At 41.6% G+C, this 19,970-nt stretch overlaps 1 protein-coding gene across 1 annotated transcript in view; it reads right to left on the bottom strand.

Annotated features, from left to right (window-relative positions):
• Positions 1-4,969: 4,969 nt before the first annotated feature.
• Positions 4,970-19,970, bottom strand: part of LRRC70 (leucine rich repeat containing 70) — a 135,553-nt gene continuing 120,552 nt past the window's right edge. The window contains exon 3 of the mRNA XM_069222656.1: positions 4,970-9,359. Within this exon, the coding sequence (XP_069078757.1) occupies positions 7,462-9,321 (1,860 nt within the window). The 5' untranslated portion in view covers positions 9,322-9,359 and the 3' untranslated portion in view covers positions 4,970-7,461. The remainder of the gene's footprint in view (positions 9,360-19,970) is intronic.

The following is a 19,970-nucleotide window of genomic DNA, read 5'->3' as shown; positions in this document are numbered from 1 at the left end:
ACTGGTACTCAGTAATTCAGAATAATCTAACAACTGTTGAGTGATGCTCACTGCCATCAAAGCTCTTTCATTAAATCAAGCAGTTTTTTGCAAATGGGAATTTTGGATGCAGCCTAGTGGCTTTAGATCACCAGACTTTACTGAGCATTGGTTTCAGAAATCCAATTCAAACTTAATCCACCATGCTTGTTATCCCATGTTAAGTCATAGGACATGAAGGATCAATCATTTTACTGGAAGAATAGCAATCTATTGTAATATCTGTAACCCTGAGTCTAATCCACAAGTGATAGATTGACATGCTGCCAAGGCATTGTACTCAGGGTGCCTGGATTATCAAATAACTTTTAAATCAATCACTAAGACATATGATGCCCCTGGGGTGGTGCTGGACATCACAAGGTGTGTGTTTTCCACTCCCAGTGACCTATGCATAGGGGAATCTAATGATGGTCTTAGTTTGGAAAGACAAAGGGATAGTCTTGATGGTCATAATGAAGAAAAACATAACTACACCCGGCATTTAAATTTGTTTTTTCTTGTGGAAAGTAGGAGGTTTGAAATAAAAGTTAAATTATCCCACCTGGGTGAAATTTGATGAAGGTTATCTAATTTGTGTATTCCAGGAAACCTGGGGTTCTAACCCTATTGTCAGACATGGATATTTAAACTATAGCACAGAAGCTTTATCCTCTGGTGTAGGCAGACCCTCCAGTGGTCCTATAATGTGGATTAAGGTCTCATTAAAATGTCATATAACGATGCTAGACATATGCTCACCTAATTTATTAGCACTACTTGTGACCCAATCTAAGACCGCCCTTAAGTTAATATCTATAACCACAATGTCTCCCGAAATAAAGAATTCCCCACTTTACATCTCCTTTCTCCTCGAGGGTTGCATGGATCAAAATGTGATTCAATGACCCCTCTTGTTAGCGGAGGCCTTAATGCAACAAACAAACACTTGGATAGCTTAAGTACCCTCAAAGTGCAAGAAGACTACAAGTGGGACATCCCTGCCATGGATGTTGTACCTATAAATAGATGGACAGCTGTAGCCATTGAATTAATAGTCCTGACCCTATATAAGGGGCTGGGAGTATGTAATGGTCACAGTCCTTCACACAGAAAGAGCGTGTTCAGGTTTAGAATGGGAAACTGTGAAAAACTAAATATCCAATATTATGTTGGATTGGCACACTTGGCCTGCTTCAAAGGCAATGGAAGTAGTTGAAGGTGTGATAGAGATTATCGTTCCCTCTCTTTGATCCTGTTAGGGTTTCTGATGAGTGCTTTAGAAGTTGATACTAATAAAGAACTTTCTCTGCAAATAATCACAAACATCTATAATGTGTTAGTAGTCAGCAATAGCAAAACGTCCCAAGACGGTAGCAACATCTATGGTACTGTTTGCTGCCTTTGAGCCATTTGAAAATTCACCTAGAGATGAGATCCCAATATGTGTGATACAGCCACCTCTGTTCGAATTAATAAGAAATCATTTTCTTAGGGAATATAGATCTGTGGCCCATAAAAAGAAACAGACACCATGGCATACCAAAGACTGTAGGCAGACAAAATCAAATGTAATAACAGCAATAAAAAACCACAACAAGGAGGCAACATCAGAAGCTAGAAGAATGTACAAAAGGTTGCTGGCCTAGTATAGAGGAAATGAAACGCAAATTGGCAGGATTTGCTGGAAGTGGTAAAGAGAAATGACAATCACTGTTTCTGGCACATAGCAGATCACAGTACTCTACAAGCAGTCAATAGTTTTTAATGCCCTTTACTCTAACCTATGTAGTATTCTGACTATAAAGTCATTTGATCCAGGAAAACTACGGGTAAGGGCAAAGCATAACAATCTTGTAAACTTCATTGAGCTGTTTACTCAGGATATATACATAGCAATTATGAGCCTGTAAGTGGGGAAAAGATACAATTCCGGGTGATTTTTATAGATCACAGCCCTCAATATGGGTCCCATAAGTAAACATTCTATCTAATGCCATCATAGCAGGAGCTAATATACCAGAGACCAAGAATGAAACATAAATCTTCCCTATTTATAAAAAAGAGTAAAAAAAGATAACCCAGCCAACTTTAGGTTGATTACCCTGATAGCCAATATTCAGAAATATTTTTGTAAACAAGCCCCAGACAGACTACAAGAACTGGATGTTATTACATCGCTTATTGGCAGACTTGCAAAGGGTTCAGAATCAAGATCTGCACTGATGATCAGGCACTGCAATTGCAAATATACTGAAAACCTGTGTCCATTAACAGGTAAGAGTGTGGACTCTGTAGACCCGAGAGAGGCTTTCAAACTGGTTCCCTGAGCTACACTGTGGGAGGTGCAGGGTTCAGAATGCATGCAAGTGTGAGAAATGTAGGGAATGCCATAATAGAAAATTAAGAATGTAACACACTGGAATTTGAGTTGAAGTTGTGTTTTGAAAATGAACATTTGAATGAACTGGAAGGTGGAAGCTCTTCGCTGTCCCAGTTGCACAAGTATTACTTTTATATCCTATGAAGATAGATGAATAAACTTACTAAAGAATTGTTAAGGTGCAGTCTCGTTCATTACAATAGGTATGAAGATGTGGAATGTAAGTACAATGAGGTGTCCATTCAGTAATGCCATCCATGTTACTATTGATAATGCCATTTAAGATATAATTGTTTTTATGCTTTGTTATCTCATTGATAATGTTGTGTAAAGTAATGAGCAGTGTATGGGGTGTTATGGTTATGCTGCTTAATATAAAAAAGGAATTTCAATTGTTTTCAAGAGTTCGATTAAAACCACACAAACAGCAATGACAGTTTCTTTTAGCAACATACACTATTCAATGAGTTTAGTACCCAATCATGAAATTCCTTTAACAATATTTTTAAGCGACTTTCTTTGGTCTTCGAATGATATACATTGTCCCCTGTGCTCACTACCTAATGGGCACAGTATGCACACTGTACATTGAGCCTAACCTGAGGACATTGTTGTTTGGTCAATCTCTGTGCCCAGTACCACTACCAATAGTGACATCACCTAACAAGATGTGATTTCGACCCACTCTCTGTGCTGATCTCTTTAACAAACATTTTACTAAAATAAACTCTTAGGCTGTATTCTTGAGTTACTCCATGATTCTGCTTATGCATAATTCCTTCTTTATATATCACTTTACACCACCCTACCAAAATTACAATATATCACAAGGCACTTCAGTCAATATTTGGAAAAGTAATACATGAAATGATGTCCCTGGTGGATATCTCCAAGGAAAATTGTAAACTGATCTAAGAAAGGCTATCAATGCCTCAGTCTTCATGGAGATAATAAAGTACACATTGGGAAGATTTACTACTGTGTTATTTACCACTGTAGAAGAGATTACGTGCACTGACTGTATTTATAAGGACACTAGGGCCCATATTTATACTTTTCTAGCACCACATTTTGTTCATCTTTTTGACGCAAAAGCTGAAGAATTTGCAAAATACAATTGTATTTTTTACGTTTGCGCTGCTTTTGCATCAAAAAATTACCCAAATGCGGTGCTAAAAAAGTATAAATATGGGCCAAGGTACGGCAATCTCCTCCAGAGAAGAGTGGAGTCTTTTTTATTGTGGCAGCTACAAATATATTTTGCTTGTGTCCTGATGAAGGTGATACAAGTCATTTTAAATCCACTGAAATGTGTGTTGATGTGTTTAACTCGATTTACTGGTTGGATTTAGGTTACATTACGGAAAAGAATGCTATTCATTCTAGAAATATTTTTTAGAGTGTGTTTGAGTGTGTAAGAATGGGCAGTACACGTAAGTGGGGGTTTATATTTCTTTGAAATGAAAATTCGTGATACATTTGAATGTCAGTATTAGGTTTTGTTAAAATAACAGAAACATGAAAAAAAAATATTTTCTATGAGTGAGAAACAAATCATGCACTGCCGTTTTGCTGCTTTCAAATAAAACGTGGACAAGGTTTTGTCTTAATTTGGTACTTTCATTGATACACTTCAGTGCCATGCATTCTCACTATATAAGATTTCTCCGTTGTGTTTTCAATTACAAGGTACCGCATGCCCACAGCTTTCTCTGGTAACCAAACTGAATGAAATTTTATAAAATGAAACGTGAATGAACATAATTTGGATATAGAAAGTGTTGTGGTTTTCAGTTGGGGGACTTGGGGTTATGGGGCGGTGGGGGATGATTTTAGGGCTTGATGGAGGGTATATCATTAGTGTTGGGGCAGTGTTATGGCTCAGGGCAGGGGGGCAGGTATTTTTATTAAAGAGTTGGTGGTCGGGGGAGAGGCATCACGCTGGGGTACTGTTTTAGGGCTTGGGGTGTGGGGTGTATCGGTTTGGTATTATGCAGGGGACCACTATGGTCTCAGGGTGGGGTGTTTTTTTTAAGTTGGGAGTCGGTGGCACTCTCGGGTCCTGATTTAGGGCTTGGGGTGGGGGTATAGCTTTATGGCTTGGGACAAAGGGAGTAGTGTAAAGGCTCAGACGTGGTGTTGGTATTTTTTTTCGAAAGGGTTCAGGGTCGGGGGAGAGGGGCGAGCTGGGATGAGGTTTTAGGGCTCAGGGCAGGGTGTTTGGCTTTAGGACTCAGGGCAGGAGTCAGTGTTTTTTTAAAAGGGCTGTGGACTGAGGGGCGCGGAGGTACAGTTTTAGTGTTTAGGGCAGGGGTCAAGGAAAACCATAACTATGTATGTGCATTTAACATGCATGCTTTTACAACAAAATGCATTGTAAAAGCATGCGCGGTAAATGCACATTCGTTGTTGGATATGCTTAGTTAAGGTTATGCAAGATAAAGACACTTAACATTGTAACTCAAGCTTGGTAAAGTCATGTGTTGCAACAGAATGTGTTGTTTCGACATACATCCCTAACTTTAATGTATCAGAACTTGAAGAAAAACCATTATGCCATTCTGAAAATGTCATTTAGATAATGATTTTACTTTTTACATTTGTTTACACATGTGTTTACCTTTTCAGAAGTTTTTTTTTCACTAATGGAAAGCATCAATGTTAGGGACATCTTTATTTGTTAATCTAACAGAGTCCATTCAAATGACAGTTGATCGGACATTACACAGCAAATATGTCAGATCAACTTAGCTATCCCTTGTTAAATCAGTTGCCATTTTTTATATAATGGTTTAACTGAATGATAAAAACTCATTAAAAACAGTAAACTTTAAACAATTAATATTAATCAGAAATAAGATCTTCCTCAAAGCTACTCAATAAGTTACAGGCCTCTTTAATCGAAGTTTTGTTATTTAAATTCAACATAACTTTAGCAGCAAGGATCATACTAGACATGTTCAAAAGGGAAGTACACTCAAATATAAAGACAAAATGTTTTGTGTAAAAATATAGACTCTCAAATAATGTTTAACATTTATTAAACAGAACCTGATTGATACATCTACAGTTTATTCTTTGATTCTTTCATGATCATTTTAATGTCTTCATGTGACAAGGCAAGTTTGTAGATGCTACCCTGGGAGCATTACAAAATGTGGGTGGTTACATATCCAGAGAATTTAGTAATAAGCAGTATTAAGACAATGCTGCATTATCCTAGATATGCTAAATTTAATATTAACTTTTATTTACAACTTTAAACAGTTTCTCAGTTGTAGTATTATTATTTTTTAAGTTTTCTCGCTGCAGGGCACCAATTCGTTATCGACACTACTTAAGCAATTAGTTGCCATTCTTTTTTTCTGATTCTTTAATAAAAGTATGTATAGTACAGCCATCATTTTTTGGGTTAATATACTCAGGGAACTTGCCACACCAAACATCCTTTTGTTTGGCCTGATGATTAAATCTCCACTAAGTTTGCCGTCGACCAAAGCTTGTGGGAGAGGAGTTGACCATGATTTCGGAATACGACATAAAGATTAAATAATACTGTGCAAGGACACAACACTTATCTCACGTCTCTATCCCAACTAATTTAATTTCCCAGTTTGTTCCTTTTGAAAATAGCTTTTCCGCATTTTTCTTTTAATAGCTCACTGGTTATAGTAACTAATTCTGAGGAAACAGCCATCTCTTGCATGCACCATATGGACTATCTATCCACTGTATTGGAGCCAATGAAGTTATCCATAAATGCATAGTCAAGTACATTTGTCTCATCCGAGAGACTTCTTCCGGCAAAGATGCTCAAGACCACCACAGTGTGGTGGCACTATCCAGGACCCTATGCAGTTGAGTGGTAATGTGCTGGGCTCCCTTTGCCATTCTTCTAGATTTCTCAGAAAAATGTCCGCAGGTATTTAAGCCAGTGTTCTCAACATAGATAAAATTCAATTTTCTGTAGTGTTCCTTGGACCTTTATTGCAGGTGGCGCTCTGTCACCCCTTTCCTTAAATCTGTCTATTTACCTGTATTTATAATTGTATTTATACCTCTACATGCTGTTAGGATTACATTTCAGTTCCAGTGTTTAGAATTATTGTGTACATTGACAAACGGTATCAAATGCAAAAGTTATAATATTTCTAGTTTTGTGATGTCTGTAATAAGATGCGTTGTTTCGACATTTATTTCTGAATAAATACATCAAATGCGCCATCAGTACTTCCATTCTTCCCTTGTTTTAAAGATGAACATAGAACGGCCCTTACATCACTGCTAGTAATTATTAGCAAAACATATCTTACTTAGCAGCAAGAATGTGTTAATATATCTTGTTAATCATCATCATGCACACAATTATTTCTTACGTATTTAGCACTATAAAATGTGATTCTGTAAGTAGCAAAGGATGTTAATTCAGCATCCGTGGAGCGAGCCGTTTCAAGGTATAAAAACCATGGCAGCAGGTTCGCCACGACTAGTGGTCATGTATTTTATTTCTAATCTAGATCTACAAAACGAGAGCTACTTTTTAAAATAACTCAATTATTTTGCCCCACATGCTGGGAGATGTGTCCTAGCATATGATGGCATTTCATTTTTTGCCTCGTGCCATCATGGTTTTCATGTCCATCTTGGAAAGGAGGCCTTCAGAGAAGCTCCACAATACCAATCCTATTAGTATTTGCCCCTCACAAATGGTGTCGAATTGCAGCCCTCCCTTAGCTTTCTTATCATAATGTATCTATCTATGGATTCCAGAAACCTGCAACAGAAAAGGGTATAAGCAACCATTACTGAAAGGGGCACATAACGTTTTCTCAACATAATGCCATATACATAAGAGTTGCATCAAAGGTAACGTGTGTTATAAAACGTTGATGGTAAAGCTACCGGAGCACATGACTACAAGCATGCTGTTCCATACTCAGCTGCCTGTGCTATGATTTCACAAAATGTGCAGAAGTAGAAATATTTATCAGCACTTCGGCATTTAAACTCATAACACAACCTGCGTTTCATTGAATGACAAATGAAGTCTTTATAAAGGATCACAATACAGAATGCTCAAACAGTATAACCTGTGCCTGACTTTCAGGCATTGTTGGTTTTATAAGCCTGATTTGGTCTGAGCCTCGATTTCGTACAAGGTTCTGCGGGGTGAGCTGAACCGAACTGGACACATTATATCGAGCAGAGTGATAGCAGCTATAGTACTCTAATATACTATCCCCTGAATTTTCTATTTTTTTAATTTTTTGCCGATACTGGACAACCTTAATGATGAGACCCATAATGACAACACAAGCTACAACTACAATCCCTAACAAAATGTCAAATGCCTGATTTAGCTTGTCGAACTGTTCTTGGCAACTTTGCCCAGACTTCAGTGACACCGAAGCAGATTCTTGAGAGAAAGTATTCTGCGCTTTACTGGTAAAGTTAGCTGGAACGACATGTGCAGGGATATGCACTAATGTTGCAGTAGTAGTCTTCAATGAATTGATACCATTATACTTGTCAAAATGTCCAAGTGCTGTTGGAGGTTTTAGTGTGAGAGGGATCTTTGGCATCACGTGACCTTCTGGAGGCTGGTAGCTGGATGAGTTGTGCTTCTGAAATTCAAACCAAGCCATCACTGCAGACACGTTAGTACTGGTGGATTCAAATTCTCGACTTGGTTCAGAAGTTGCTGAACTGCAATTTTCAAACTCAGCCCTCTTAATATTTCTTAGTGGTCTCCCACAAAGATTTGGAGGATTTTGGCAATAAATGTTAACTGTAAATGAGGAAGATCGGAGCCAGTTGTACAGCCCAATCAAACTACATGCACAAACCCAGGGATTATAACTTGCCTGCAACAGAGACAGTGAAATCAATGGCTTGAGCACTTCAGGTTCCAGACCTGTCAGATTGTTATGTGCTAAATTCAGTACTTTTAGGAATGCTCCTACATTTTCGAATGCACTTTCGTCAATGCTGGCTATTTTGTTCCTGTCCACCTGGAGGGACCTTAGCTGATGCATAAATCTAAACATCTTTGAAGTTATTGTATCAAGTTCATTATTGCTCAAGACTAAATGGTTAAGATTCTTTAGCCCAACAAAGGCATCATTGCTGATATGTTTTATTTTTGCTCTTTCCAGGAAAAGATACTGAAGCCCGTCCAGCCCTTTAAATGCCAACGGGTGAATTGATTCAATAGGATTATTTGACAAAAAGAGCCATTTCAGGATTTTTAGACTTTTAAAGGTCTTTGATGGGATAAGAGTCAAGTTGTTGTAATCAAGGTGAAGCTGTTCAAGTTTCAAAAGTCGGAGAAATGCTGAGTTGGATATCTTTGTAATCTTGTTGTTGGCTAGGTTAAGAGTATGAAGACTTGTCATCCCAAAGAAGGTTCTTTTGCCAAGAGTGGTTAGGTGATTTCCTTGTAGATTTAAGTATCGGACAGCAACAAGATTGCAAAACAGTCTTTTAGGAATGACAGAGATTTGATTATAGTGCATATAAAGGTAGTTCAGGTTGTGAAGCCCATCAAAAATCCCTGGGTTTAAATATTTAATGTGGTTATTATTCAGATGTAAATAATAAAGCCTCTTCAGGGTAAAAAATGCCTTTGGACGCACATCACAAAGGCCAGCATTGTCCATGTACAGTACTGCAAGTTGCTCAAGGTTTCTAAATTCGTTCAGATTTAGTTCAGATATATTATTTCCACTCAGGTATAAAAGTTTTGTGCTAATGGGGAAAGTCTTTGGGACAGTGGTCAGGCCCACACTACGGCAGGTGGCTTGTTTTCCAGTGCAAAGCTGACAAACTGAGGGACAGGCACATATTTCCTTTGGGATTAACAAGAGCAAGAAACAAAGAACCCTCCGGACACTGCACACCGAGTCTAAAAGTTCATCCATGGCTCTGTCTTTGATATCCACGTTTGATTGTGACCTGGCTTTTAGGAAATACAATACAGATAGTCAGATGCATGAAATTCCAAATACTCAAAGCAGAACACGAAACACATTATTCTTATAAAAAAAGCTAGCATATTTGTCTTTAAAAAAAAAAGCAACTATTCAACGTTTAATAAATACATCAGCATCAGAATTTAACAAAAGTGGCTTTTGTTAAATGAGCATAATTGTGGATGGCGTTTATCACCCTTTTTTGTTTAAATGGTGAGTGTTCTAATTTTTCAGACATTTTTTGTTAAATAGTGAAGTAATCGTGCGATCTGTGAAAAAAAACATTTCTTTTGCTATATATCGATACACAATTTAGTTGGTAAACACAGTATTTATCATTGTAGCAGAGAACAAGTTGGTGACCTAAATGTCATTTCTCTTTGTTACCCACTTAGACATCAAGTTGATCAAACAGAAGGTTGGTAAATTGAAGCTACACACCCAAACTTTCTCAGGCCATGAACACACACCAGCTGAGAAATAGTCAGATAATGTAATCATCTGTGGAGAATGCCCTCTGTTTTGTTCTGTCCAGTGCTGAGTTCTAGTCTCGCTGAGTAGCTATTCTCATGTGAGTAACAGGTTCCAGTAACCGGTTCGCAGAGGTCCTACTAAGTGTGTATCATTGCAGCGTGCTAACATCTGGATACCTGTTGTTGTGCCTGAGCACTTTCATTGTTTTCTGCCAATAGGAGCTGCACCCTTATGCAGGGGTTAGTGTGTCATAGTTTCCCTGCCAAAGAGCCCAAAACGTAATGCCTGTTTTCAAGCAATGGTCTAATTGGATATGCACTGTCTTCTAAGGAGAAATCATCACACATCAGAAATATATGGTATCTTTAGATATCGAATGTCCAGGTTGTACACTTCTGAAAACACACAATAGACACACATCTCCAAGCTCTTCTCTTGCCAAATGTTCAGACAGAGCATAATGTTGTTGCATGAAGCAATGATGTGCATTCAGGGTTCTGTGTCAATAAGACTGTTATAAGGCATTCTGAATTACATACCACTTGTATATTCGGCGAATCCTATTTTTTGTATTTTCAATATAGGTGTTCTGTGTCTGATGGAGGACATATCAATATAGAGGGGCATGGTTATGAAAAAGGACACACAACTGTGCTAGTGCAGTTGTGTGTCAAAAAGGTAAACGCTGCATAACAACTTTTCTAAACGCCATGCATGTGCCATTTTTATAAAAACAGCACACCATGGTGCTAATAAAAGGTTAGCGTAAAAAAAATGATACTAACCTATGCGACATGTTGTAAAGAAGAATCACGCTTGCACAGTAAAAGTGGCTGTAGCATGATTTGTGGAACGGTTTGTGACGCTAATCGTTCTAGAACAAGTTTTACATTAAAAGCATCAAAAAAGGTTTGCAAAAATGCCAAACACAAACCATAAGGGCCCAGGATGGAGAATGCAGGACAGGCGAGACCCCAGAGAGACCACAATCAGCCGTATACCAGCCAAGTGGACTGTCAGACTCACAGGAGAAAGGGAAAAGGAAGAGGAAGTGGCGTTCCAGTGAGGAGAATAACATCTTGGTCAGAGAGGTGACGGAGCACCAACACCAGCTATTTGTCACTAAATTGCCATTAGGTAGGAAGGAGGCCATATGGCAGTCAATAGTGGATAAAGTCAACTGTGTGGCAGAGGTGAGGAGGACTGTGATCAATTGTAAGAAGCACTGGCATGATTGCAAGTGCAGAACTAAAGAGAAACTGGCCAGCAACTGAATGGTAACACTGCAGACAGGAGGTGGAAGTCCAGCACCCTAGGAGCAGCTGGATGAGCTGGAGGAGATGGTGGCTGCAGTCATTTCAGAGGAGTTGGTCATCGGAGTCCCAGGATAGGACAGTGCAGCTTTTCAAGAACTACCAGAAATGCAGGGTATGTGGCAGAGGGGAGCAATCTGGTAACTAACAAATGGCAAAAGGGAGAGGCACATAAGACCCACTGTATGCATGCAAAAGGGTTGCATGGGGATACAATAATGGCTAAACACATGTAATGGGTTCTCACCTCCCCCCAATATGCACAGATCATTTTTCAAACCTCACATCACTCCCTTCACTGTGGCAACTGTACCATCTGCTCATGTGTAACGCTTATTGGGGAGCATGTACAAGGCCTGTTGCGTAGGGTGGGCTAGCAAGAACTGGGATATGCCTCCCAGCACCATTGGGAATGGCCACAAATGTGATAATACACCATATATAGGGCATGTCTGGGATCATCATCTGCACTGCTGTACAAGTAGCTGCCAGGCCACCATGCTGCAAGGGTGCCTGTGTAGTGGAGATCGTTGCGGAAGGGGCACCTTCCTGAATAACATCAGCTTATCCTCTCACTAGGGACCATATTTACAAGACCTTAGCGCAACACCATCATCAGTTAGATTGATGCAAATCTGGCCTTAAGGTGCACATTACCCATTTGCCATATGAACAGTTTCACAATGCATGTATAGCACCACTTTCCAAACCCTTGCACAACAATATGCCTGTACCAGAGATGATTTATGCAAGGGGGACATTCCTACACAGGGGGGTTGGGGGCAGAAAAAATGAGTCAGTTGATTTCTAAATATTTCACTGTGCCATCTTGTGATGTCAATTGTAAGACCTGCCAAAGGCAGACGTTCTAGTGATACACCCATTGTACTCAAAGCATCTCCCTGTGTTTTGCTGCACTAGTGCCATTACCACAATGGAGCCATAACACAAGGCTACTCTGAAAATGTCCTCCATGCTGCACTGTATTGTCAATATGATGCTACCATGGTGTCGTTAGGTGGGGTAAGGGGTGGCCCAAGAAAAGAGGAGCATCAGGATCGATGCACCATTGTCATATACATTGTGCCCTATGCATGATGCACAATGCAATACACATTGAACAACTAAATTCAATGGGACATACAAAGATCTAAGAGACACTCTTGTCAGAACCATACCACCCTTGAGTTGTTGAACAAAAGAGAAGCAAACCCAGATGTGTCACATTTGGAAGGCATCAGAAGTTAGAAGGGTTAGACGTGTTGCATGGGGATACCCCCAGCAATACACTTTGAATGCCGACTACATGCAGTGTCAGGTGTGAGAGGGGCATATAATTACCAGGCCATTAGAAGGCATGCAAGGTGGATGTAACAGTCTGAGAATTGGGGACTGAAAGATTGTGCCAAAGGAATGTAACTAGAAATTATGCTCTAGTGGCACAGAGTGACACTAAGATCCACTAAAGGAGGGCCTTGATGCATGGCTCTGTACCATGTCACTAAGGCACCAGAATCTAGAACTTGATGACTTATGTCAACAGCTACTACAGTCCAAGATTGCCATTTCACTATCCCATTGCAGAGGATGATGCCTTACATCCTGCCGAGCTGCCTGCCCTGGATTTCTCAGATAAATTGGATGACCAGGTGCAGACTATTAATGTAGGCACTCTGCAGGACATTCTGGGTGCCATCCGAACACCATCTCCAGTCACAGGGAGTACTCACAACGTTGTCTCCACATGCCCCACCAAACATCCAACACATGCCACAGGCCAGCTCACCCACAGCCCAGGACTCCCAAGACCCAGACATTATATTCCAAAGAAACAATGGTAGGAGTCCAGCAGGAGCTGGCAGAGCAGATGCAGTGGGGATGGAGGCCATGTCGGGCAGCCTAGAGGGAGTCCATATGTGTCTCAGTTCGAAAAAACACAACTCAGCTGCCATCAGGGGCACCCGCTCTCTGCTACGTGGAGTCCAGCAGTCCCTGGCCGACATAGCTGGTGTCCTGAGGCAGATGGTTGAACAAATCTCCTCCCAAAGTTGCACCAGTATGATTGACAGGCTGGAGGCTATCCAAACTGTCCTGCAGTACATGCAGCTGATGCTGTGCTCCCACACTGACAACCTGGCTGCCTACCACTGTGATGTTGCTGCTATGTTGTGAAACCAGCAGTTACTCCTTGCTGCAGTGATGCTTCTCTTCTTTCCACAGGTGACAGCTGCCGGGACCTTTGAAACCACATCTCCAGCCCCTGATGTGTGTGTGCCCCCCCTCAACTTCAACAAAAGCACCACCCATGGCACTAGAGGCACCAGACATATCAGAGGATGAAGATGTGGAAGGAAGATCATTCATCAGAAAAAACACCTGGTAGCTATAGTCTGTGGCACATGGACAGTATCTTCTTAGTTCTGTGCTTAAGATCATGCCAGTGTTGTAACAACTGGCAAAGTCCTCTCTTCACTTTTCCATTGTTGACTTACCATGCATGGACTATCATTGTGGTAAACCCCACCTATTGGCAATTTTAACCTCACCTCACTGATACACTCCTCTCCTACTCATGACAAACTCCCCAACCCCCCACCTCCTTGGAATCTGACTGGACATCAAATGGCTTGGGATCTCTCATGGGGTCAATCTTCTGTACAATTTGCATCGTCAGAAACAAAACGTGCACATGTAAATACAGTCACTAAAGTAGCATTTGTGTTGATTTTATGTCTGACTCAGTAACTCTTTGAACTGTGCATAATGTGTGAAGCCAATTCACTAAGTATTCACCAAAAGGAAATGCATGGATTTGTGTCAGGCACCAAGCCACACGCAATGACTGAAACAAGCATGTCATGCAACAGGTAGCATGTAAATTTTGCGATGGCTTCTATAATATACTACACAAGTGTCTGGGAAAAGCTAAGATGGTAGCACCAGTACATGTTGATGTGACAAACAAAATAAGACATGTGAAAGCCTATTAGGGGCAGCTATGAGCGTGCCAGTATCACTTTCCCAATTTAGGGAGAATACAATGACTACAACTTCTAAACAATGAACGTCTCTTTACTTACCAACCAAATTGAGTGATGTCAGATAACCTGTTTTGGGATGTGTCTACATACACAAGCAGAGTGTCACATACAGTGCTGAAGTATGTCTTGAGTGGCTGATGTAATACCATTGCCAAACTGACAGGTACTTGGCCATAGGGGACACACATAGTCACACATGAAAATTACTGCTTGATGCAAACCCAAAGGCATATGTCTAACCTGACCTGTGCAGACATCATACCATCCAGATAGTAAATCATGACGGAGACCATACTGTAGTAAACAATAAGATTTAATAATACAAAAACATTTGTACCGAAAAAATTCCTAAGACACAGACTAACCTACACTAAGCTAACTTAAACTATCTTATTATGCCTTATCCCCACAGCTAACTTATCTAATCTTAACTTATACTATACATTTAATGGCACATGATAGCCATCAATCCCCCACCCTCCTTAAGAGACATCAGTATACAAGGAGAACAAAAACTACAGCTAAACATTGACTAACTAAACATACAGCTGAAACAATTATATATTTTTATTTATTTTTCAAAATATTTATTTTATTTATTAAACACATACCCAAAACATAACCCACCCCACTAAAAACACCAAAGACTAGTTAAAACCCCAATACCCATCCCCCTGAAGAATTAAACCTATGTCCTAACACTTACCTACCCAATGCTAACTAAACTAAGCCTAACTATCTAATACCTATACTAACAAGAACGTTTTAAAACAAGGGGAAGGGAAGGTCCAAATTCAGCACCTCTTTACTTTCCTCTTAATGTACCAGAGCATTTTGTACATTTTCTCAGTATTTTCCTCCAATTTGTTTATCCTCAACTTGAGTTCTGCCATATTCTTCCGCATTTCCTGTAAAAAATGGAGCCATGAGTGAAAGTCCTGTCTCAGGACGTGATGGTGCTGGAGAAGGGCCTCTCCAGGTAGAGGGTGAGGAACCTGTAGAGCCTTCCCTGGCCTTTTGTGTAGACCTTCCTGATGTGTGGATGCTGCTTGCTGGCTGTTTGGGAGGTCCTCGACTAGGAAATGCTTGCCATGACCCCGAGGCCATCTCATTTTGTAACATGGGCCCATCCTCCGGGATCCTTTTGCAACAGCACGGATGTGCTGATACCTTTCAGCACGCTTCCTGAAAGCACAATTCTGTCCTGAATTTATAGTGGTTGATGGAATATGAAGGAAACATGTCATCACACTGTGCATTGGGCAGAGGAAGAGCAAGCATGCAATTGCAATAGCATCTTCAGATCACACATGTTGGCCACCAAAACTCACAATACAATCATCAAGGCCAAGGTGAAAAAACATCTGCATCACAACCATCATCTACATATTGTTCATGTTCAAGGTGTCATAGCTAATCAATGTTGCACACTATCAGTGCACAAGCTTGTAACATCTCCTAGTTGCCAGGTAAACATTCACCATGCTCACCCTACACAGCAGTTATGTGATCATGGTTGGTCACACTCATCATGCTGGGCAGCTAATGAATGTCATCCTGCATACATCATTTACCTAAAATGTGTTGAAGTGTACCACACTAACCTGTACAAGGCTGCCAAATGTGGACTCCACAAACTATGGGGCTTCTGTACAAGTCCCTTACGGCAGAGTAAAATCACTTTTTTACATATAAAAAATGATGCACCAGCCCCTCATGGAGCTTGTAAAGAAGGCCCTATGTGCCTGATATAGCAAGGACCTGTTTCTGCACACACTGCTACATTGAATCTACATGTGACATGTATTGTATGTGGGAATGTAGGGTGCATTACTGACTCATGATACAGAGATATATAAATCCATTCCAATATCGACTCAGCTCACTACATGACGGTCTGTGCCATGACAACATGCAGAGTCCTTATGCAACTCAATGTGTCACACTATGCTGCCAAATGCCTATATATGTGTCAATACGTTCAGGGCAGCGTGTTGCACAACAACACTCCGCCATCTAATATGTATGTCCCTGCATGCCATACATCTTATCTGCACAGTAATCTAGTAACAGTACTGACTTATACCGTTCATTGTATGGAACTGCTTGCATCACATCATAAGACATTCTCAGGACCTGAACTTTCTAAAGCTATGTTGAGTAATGTCATGTCATACGAGAACGTTGTATGGACATCCCTTATGTCATACGCACATGTCAAGATCTATGAGGATGTCATGGGTTGTCAATGTTGCCACATCCAACATATAGTATAGGGTATAAACAGCAGGTGTGTGCAAATCAAATTCATTGTTCACATACGATATGATGAGCTTTGTCCTGACTATCTGAGGTGCTTATTTACAAGCTACTGGCACCACCTGTGTGTCAATTTTCCGAGTGGAAAAGATGAAGCACTAGCAGTGCAAGGTGCTCAATGATAAGCCCCTTAGTGACCTATTCACATGGCCCTCAATCCTAACATGCCTTGAGTTACTGCGTGCTACTAGTGGCACACAGAGCAGTAACATTTACTGTGACCAGCATATTGGCACCCTCCTTACTTGTTTTCAACTCAGCACTTCTGGCATGTCTTGACTGTCATCACTGGGTTTGTCTGCATATATAACTTTTCCTACAATCACAAGGCCCTTGCAGCTCATGTTTCCACCAGTGCATCACTTTGTTTTACTCCACATCTGATATTATCTGATATACTGTCAATATCCAAGGATGGATAATGTTGTCCAAATTGCCAAACATACAATTTTTACATGGCATTGACCACATCATATAACATCACACACAACCCTTGAACTACACATTAGACATACAGGATAGGTAGGTAGGAGGAATCCAAGGCCTATAACAGAGGGGTTCAACACAGACCCGCTTATGGAAAGCACAGAACTCCCAGGGTGCATGCCGGTGACATGATAGCCCCCTCCACTTCCTCTCCTTCATCATTGCTGGCCCCTACATCAAGTGGGATCTTTCGACCGCTTTGTGCGCCCAGGGTAGTGGCCAAAACAACCCAGGCCCTGCCGTAGTATCTCATGTTCACCCCTGCGATTCTGGTCCCCCGATTTTGTGCCCTATCGGCTCTTCAGGTGTTCTTCATTTTCACCGCCTGGAAGAGAAGTCCCCTGGAAAATCATCTGGCAAATCGTCTGATAAAACTACACATCAATTACTTTTCTCAGAGGCAGTATCGCAGCTGCAACCAATGGCTTCTTCTACCGCTCATTCGGATAACACTACCACAGGCACCCCGACGGGAACCCACCCGGCCATTGCCGTGGAGTCTGTACTGCAGGGAATTTCTGCAGTGGGTCGCCGCCTGGAAGCAATGGACTCTAAGATTACAGATGTCTAGGCCGACTCCAAATCAATCCGAGTGGACATTGCAAGCTTCCAGGCTAAAGTTACGGATCTGGACCATCATCTCCACATTGTCGAAAGTCAAGTAGCAAACCTTCTGGGCAACGAATCAGAACTGCAATACCTTCGGCACAACATTACGGACCTAGAGGACCAGGGCCGTAGGGACAATGTCCACTTTTTTGGCTTGCCAGAAAAATAGAGGGCACAGACATGAGGGCCTTCCTATGTGACTTTATCCCTATCATTATGGGCTTTACTTTTTCCCCCACTCTGGCATTCCAACAAGCCCATAGAATGGTCCCCCTCCACAAACAATCTGCCGAGAGGCCATGCCCCATAATTGCCTGTTTCTTACGACATGAACAGGTCGGCCAGCTACTAACAGCTGAGAGGGCACGTGGTCCGTACCGACAAGATGGACATGAGATACGGATTGCTGCTGACTTCTCCCTGGGGACAAATGAGAAAAGGAAAGTGTCCCTTTCCCTCAGGCCCAAATTGCATCATCTGAATATCTAATTTGGCCTCTTTGAGCCACCCAGAAACCAGAGACTTCTACGACCCTGTGGATCTGCGTTACTTCTTAGACACTGTTCCCACCCAACCTATGGATCAAGAATCCGGGTATCTCACGTCAAATATCCCCATGCCACATGACTCCACTTCACTCATAGCTGCTGATCCTAATGACTTCTGCACTCAATCTGTAATGCCAAAAAAGGGCCAATTTTTGGACCACCTGTATGAGGCTGGCCTGGCTTATAGTGGGTACCTGATGGTGCTTACACCCTGTGCCAGGTCCAGTTATCCCTTATTAGTAGATTAGTAGTGTTCTAGCAGCTTAGGCTGATAGAAGTAGCTAAAGCAGAGCAGCTTAGGCTGAACTAGGAGACATGCAAAGCTCCTACTATACCACTTATATCATATAGGCACGATATCATAAGAAACACAATATTCAGGGTTACTAAAAATAAAGGTACTTTATTTTAGTGACAATGTGCCAAAAATATCTCAGATGATATACTCCCTTAGGAGGTAAGCAAAATACACAAAATATACACACAAACCAAAATCAGGTAAGTAAAACAGTAAGAAAGTAGTGCAAACACTATAGAACACAATAGGATGCAATAGGCTTAGGGGCAACACAAACCATAAACTAAGAAAGTGGAATGCGAACCACAAATGGACCCCTAGGCTAGTGTAGAGGGTCACTGGGTGTGTAAGAAAACACTAATGGTGTCCAAGATACCCCACCCCAAGACCCTGGAAAGTAGGAGTACTACTATTTCCCCAGAAACACACTAAAGTCGTGATAGAGGATTTTGCAAAGACCACAACAGACTGCAAAGCACTGAAGATGGATTCCTGGACCTGAGGACCTGCAAAGGAAGGCGACCATGAGTCGTGAAAGTGTCCAGGGGGGCAGAGGCCCACTAAACCCCAGATGTAGGTGCAAAATGGCTACCTCTGGATGGAAGAAGCTGAAGATTCTGCAACAACGAAAGATGCTAGGAACTTCTCCTTAATGCAGAAGATGTCCCACGGAGTGCTGGAGGATGTAGAGTTGTTTCCTTGGCAAGAGACTGCAAAAAAGCCTTGCTAGCTGCAAGAATTGCGGTTGAAGAAAAAGGGTACTGCCCCGGTCCAGGAAGGACCAGAATGTTGCCACTTGGGAGAGGAGACAAAGGAGGCCCTCAGCAACATAGAGAGCCCATGCACAAGAAGGTAGCACCCGCAGAAGTACTTGAACACGGCTTCAAGAAGTCTGAACACTAAGGTCATCTCAACACTGCAAAAGAGGGTCCCATGAAGCCGGAAATAAGCTCAGGGAGCTGAGCATCGCAGGACAGAGTGCTGGGGACATAAGCTTGGCTGTGCATGAAGGATTTTGTGAAAATGTGCACAGAAGCCCTAGCAGCTGCAGTTCACATGGTGCACAGGATTACTGTCTAGAGAGGGGAGGCAAGGACTTACCTCCTCCAAATTTGGACAGTTGGACCACTGGACAGTCTGGGTCACTTGGGCCTACCACCTGTGTTCCAGGGGCCATGCTCGTCAGGATGAGAGGGTTCCCAGAGTGCCAGTGATGCTGAAGTTTGGTGCCTGCTGAAGCAGGGGGAAGATTCCGTCGACCCACGGGAGATTTCTTCGTGGCTTCCAGCGCAGGATGAGGGCAGGCAGTTCCCAAAGCATGCACCACCAGGAAACAGTTGAGAAAGCCGGCAGGATTAGGTGCTACAATGTCGCTGGAAGTCTTCTTGCTACTTTGTTGCAGTTTTGCAGGCATCCTGGAGCAGTCAGCGGTCAATCCCTGGGAGCAGTCGAAGAGAGAGGTGCAGAGGAACTCTGATGAATTCTTTGCAAGTTGTTATCTGAGGAAAAG

The sequence above is a fragment of the Pleurodeles waltl genome, chromosome 1_1 (genome assembly GCF_031143425.1).
Source record: "Pleurodeles waltl isolate 20211129_DDA chromosome 1_1, aPleWal1.hap1.20221129, whole genome shotgun sequence".
Taxonomy (NCBI): Eukaryota; Metazoa; Chordata; class Amphibia; order Caudata; family Salamandridae; genus Pleurodeles; species Pleurodeles waltl.
Note: the sequence above shows the minus strand (reverse complement) of the source record. Positions and strands in the feature narration are given on the sequence as shown.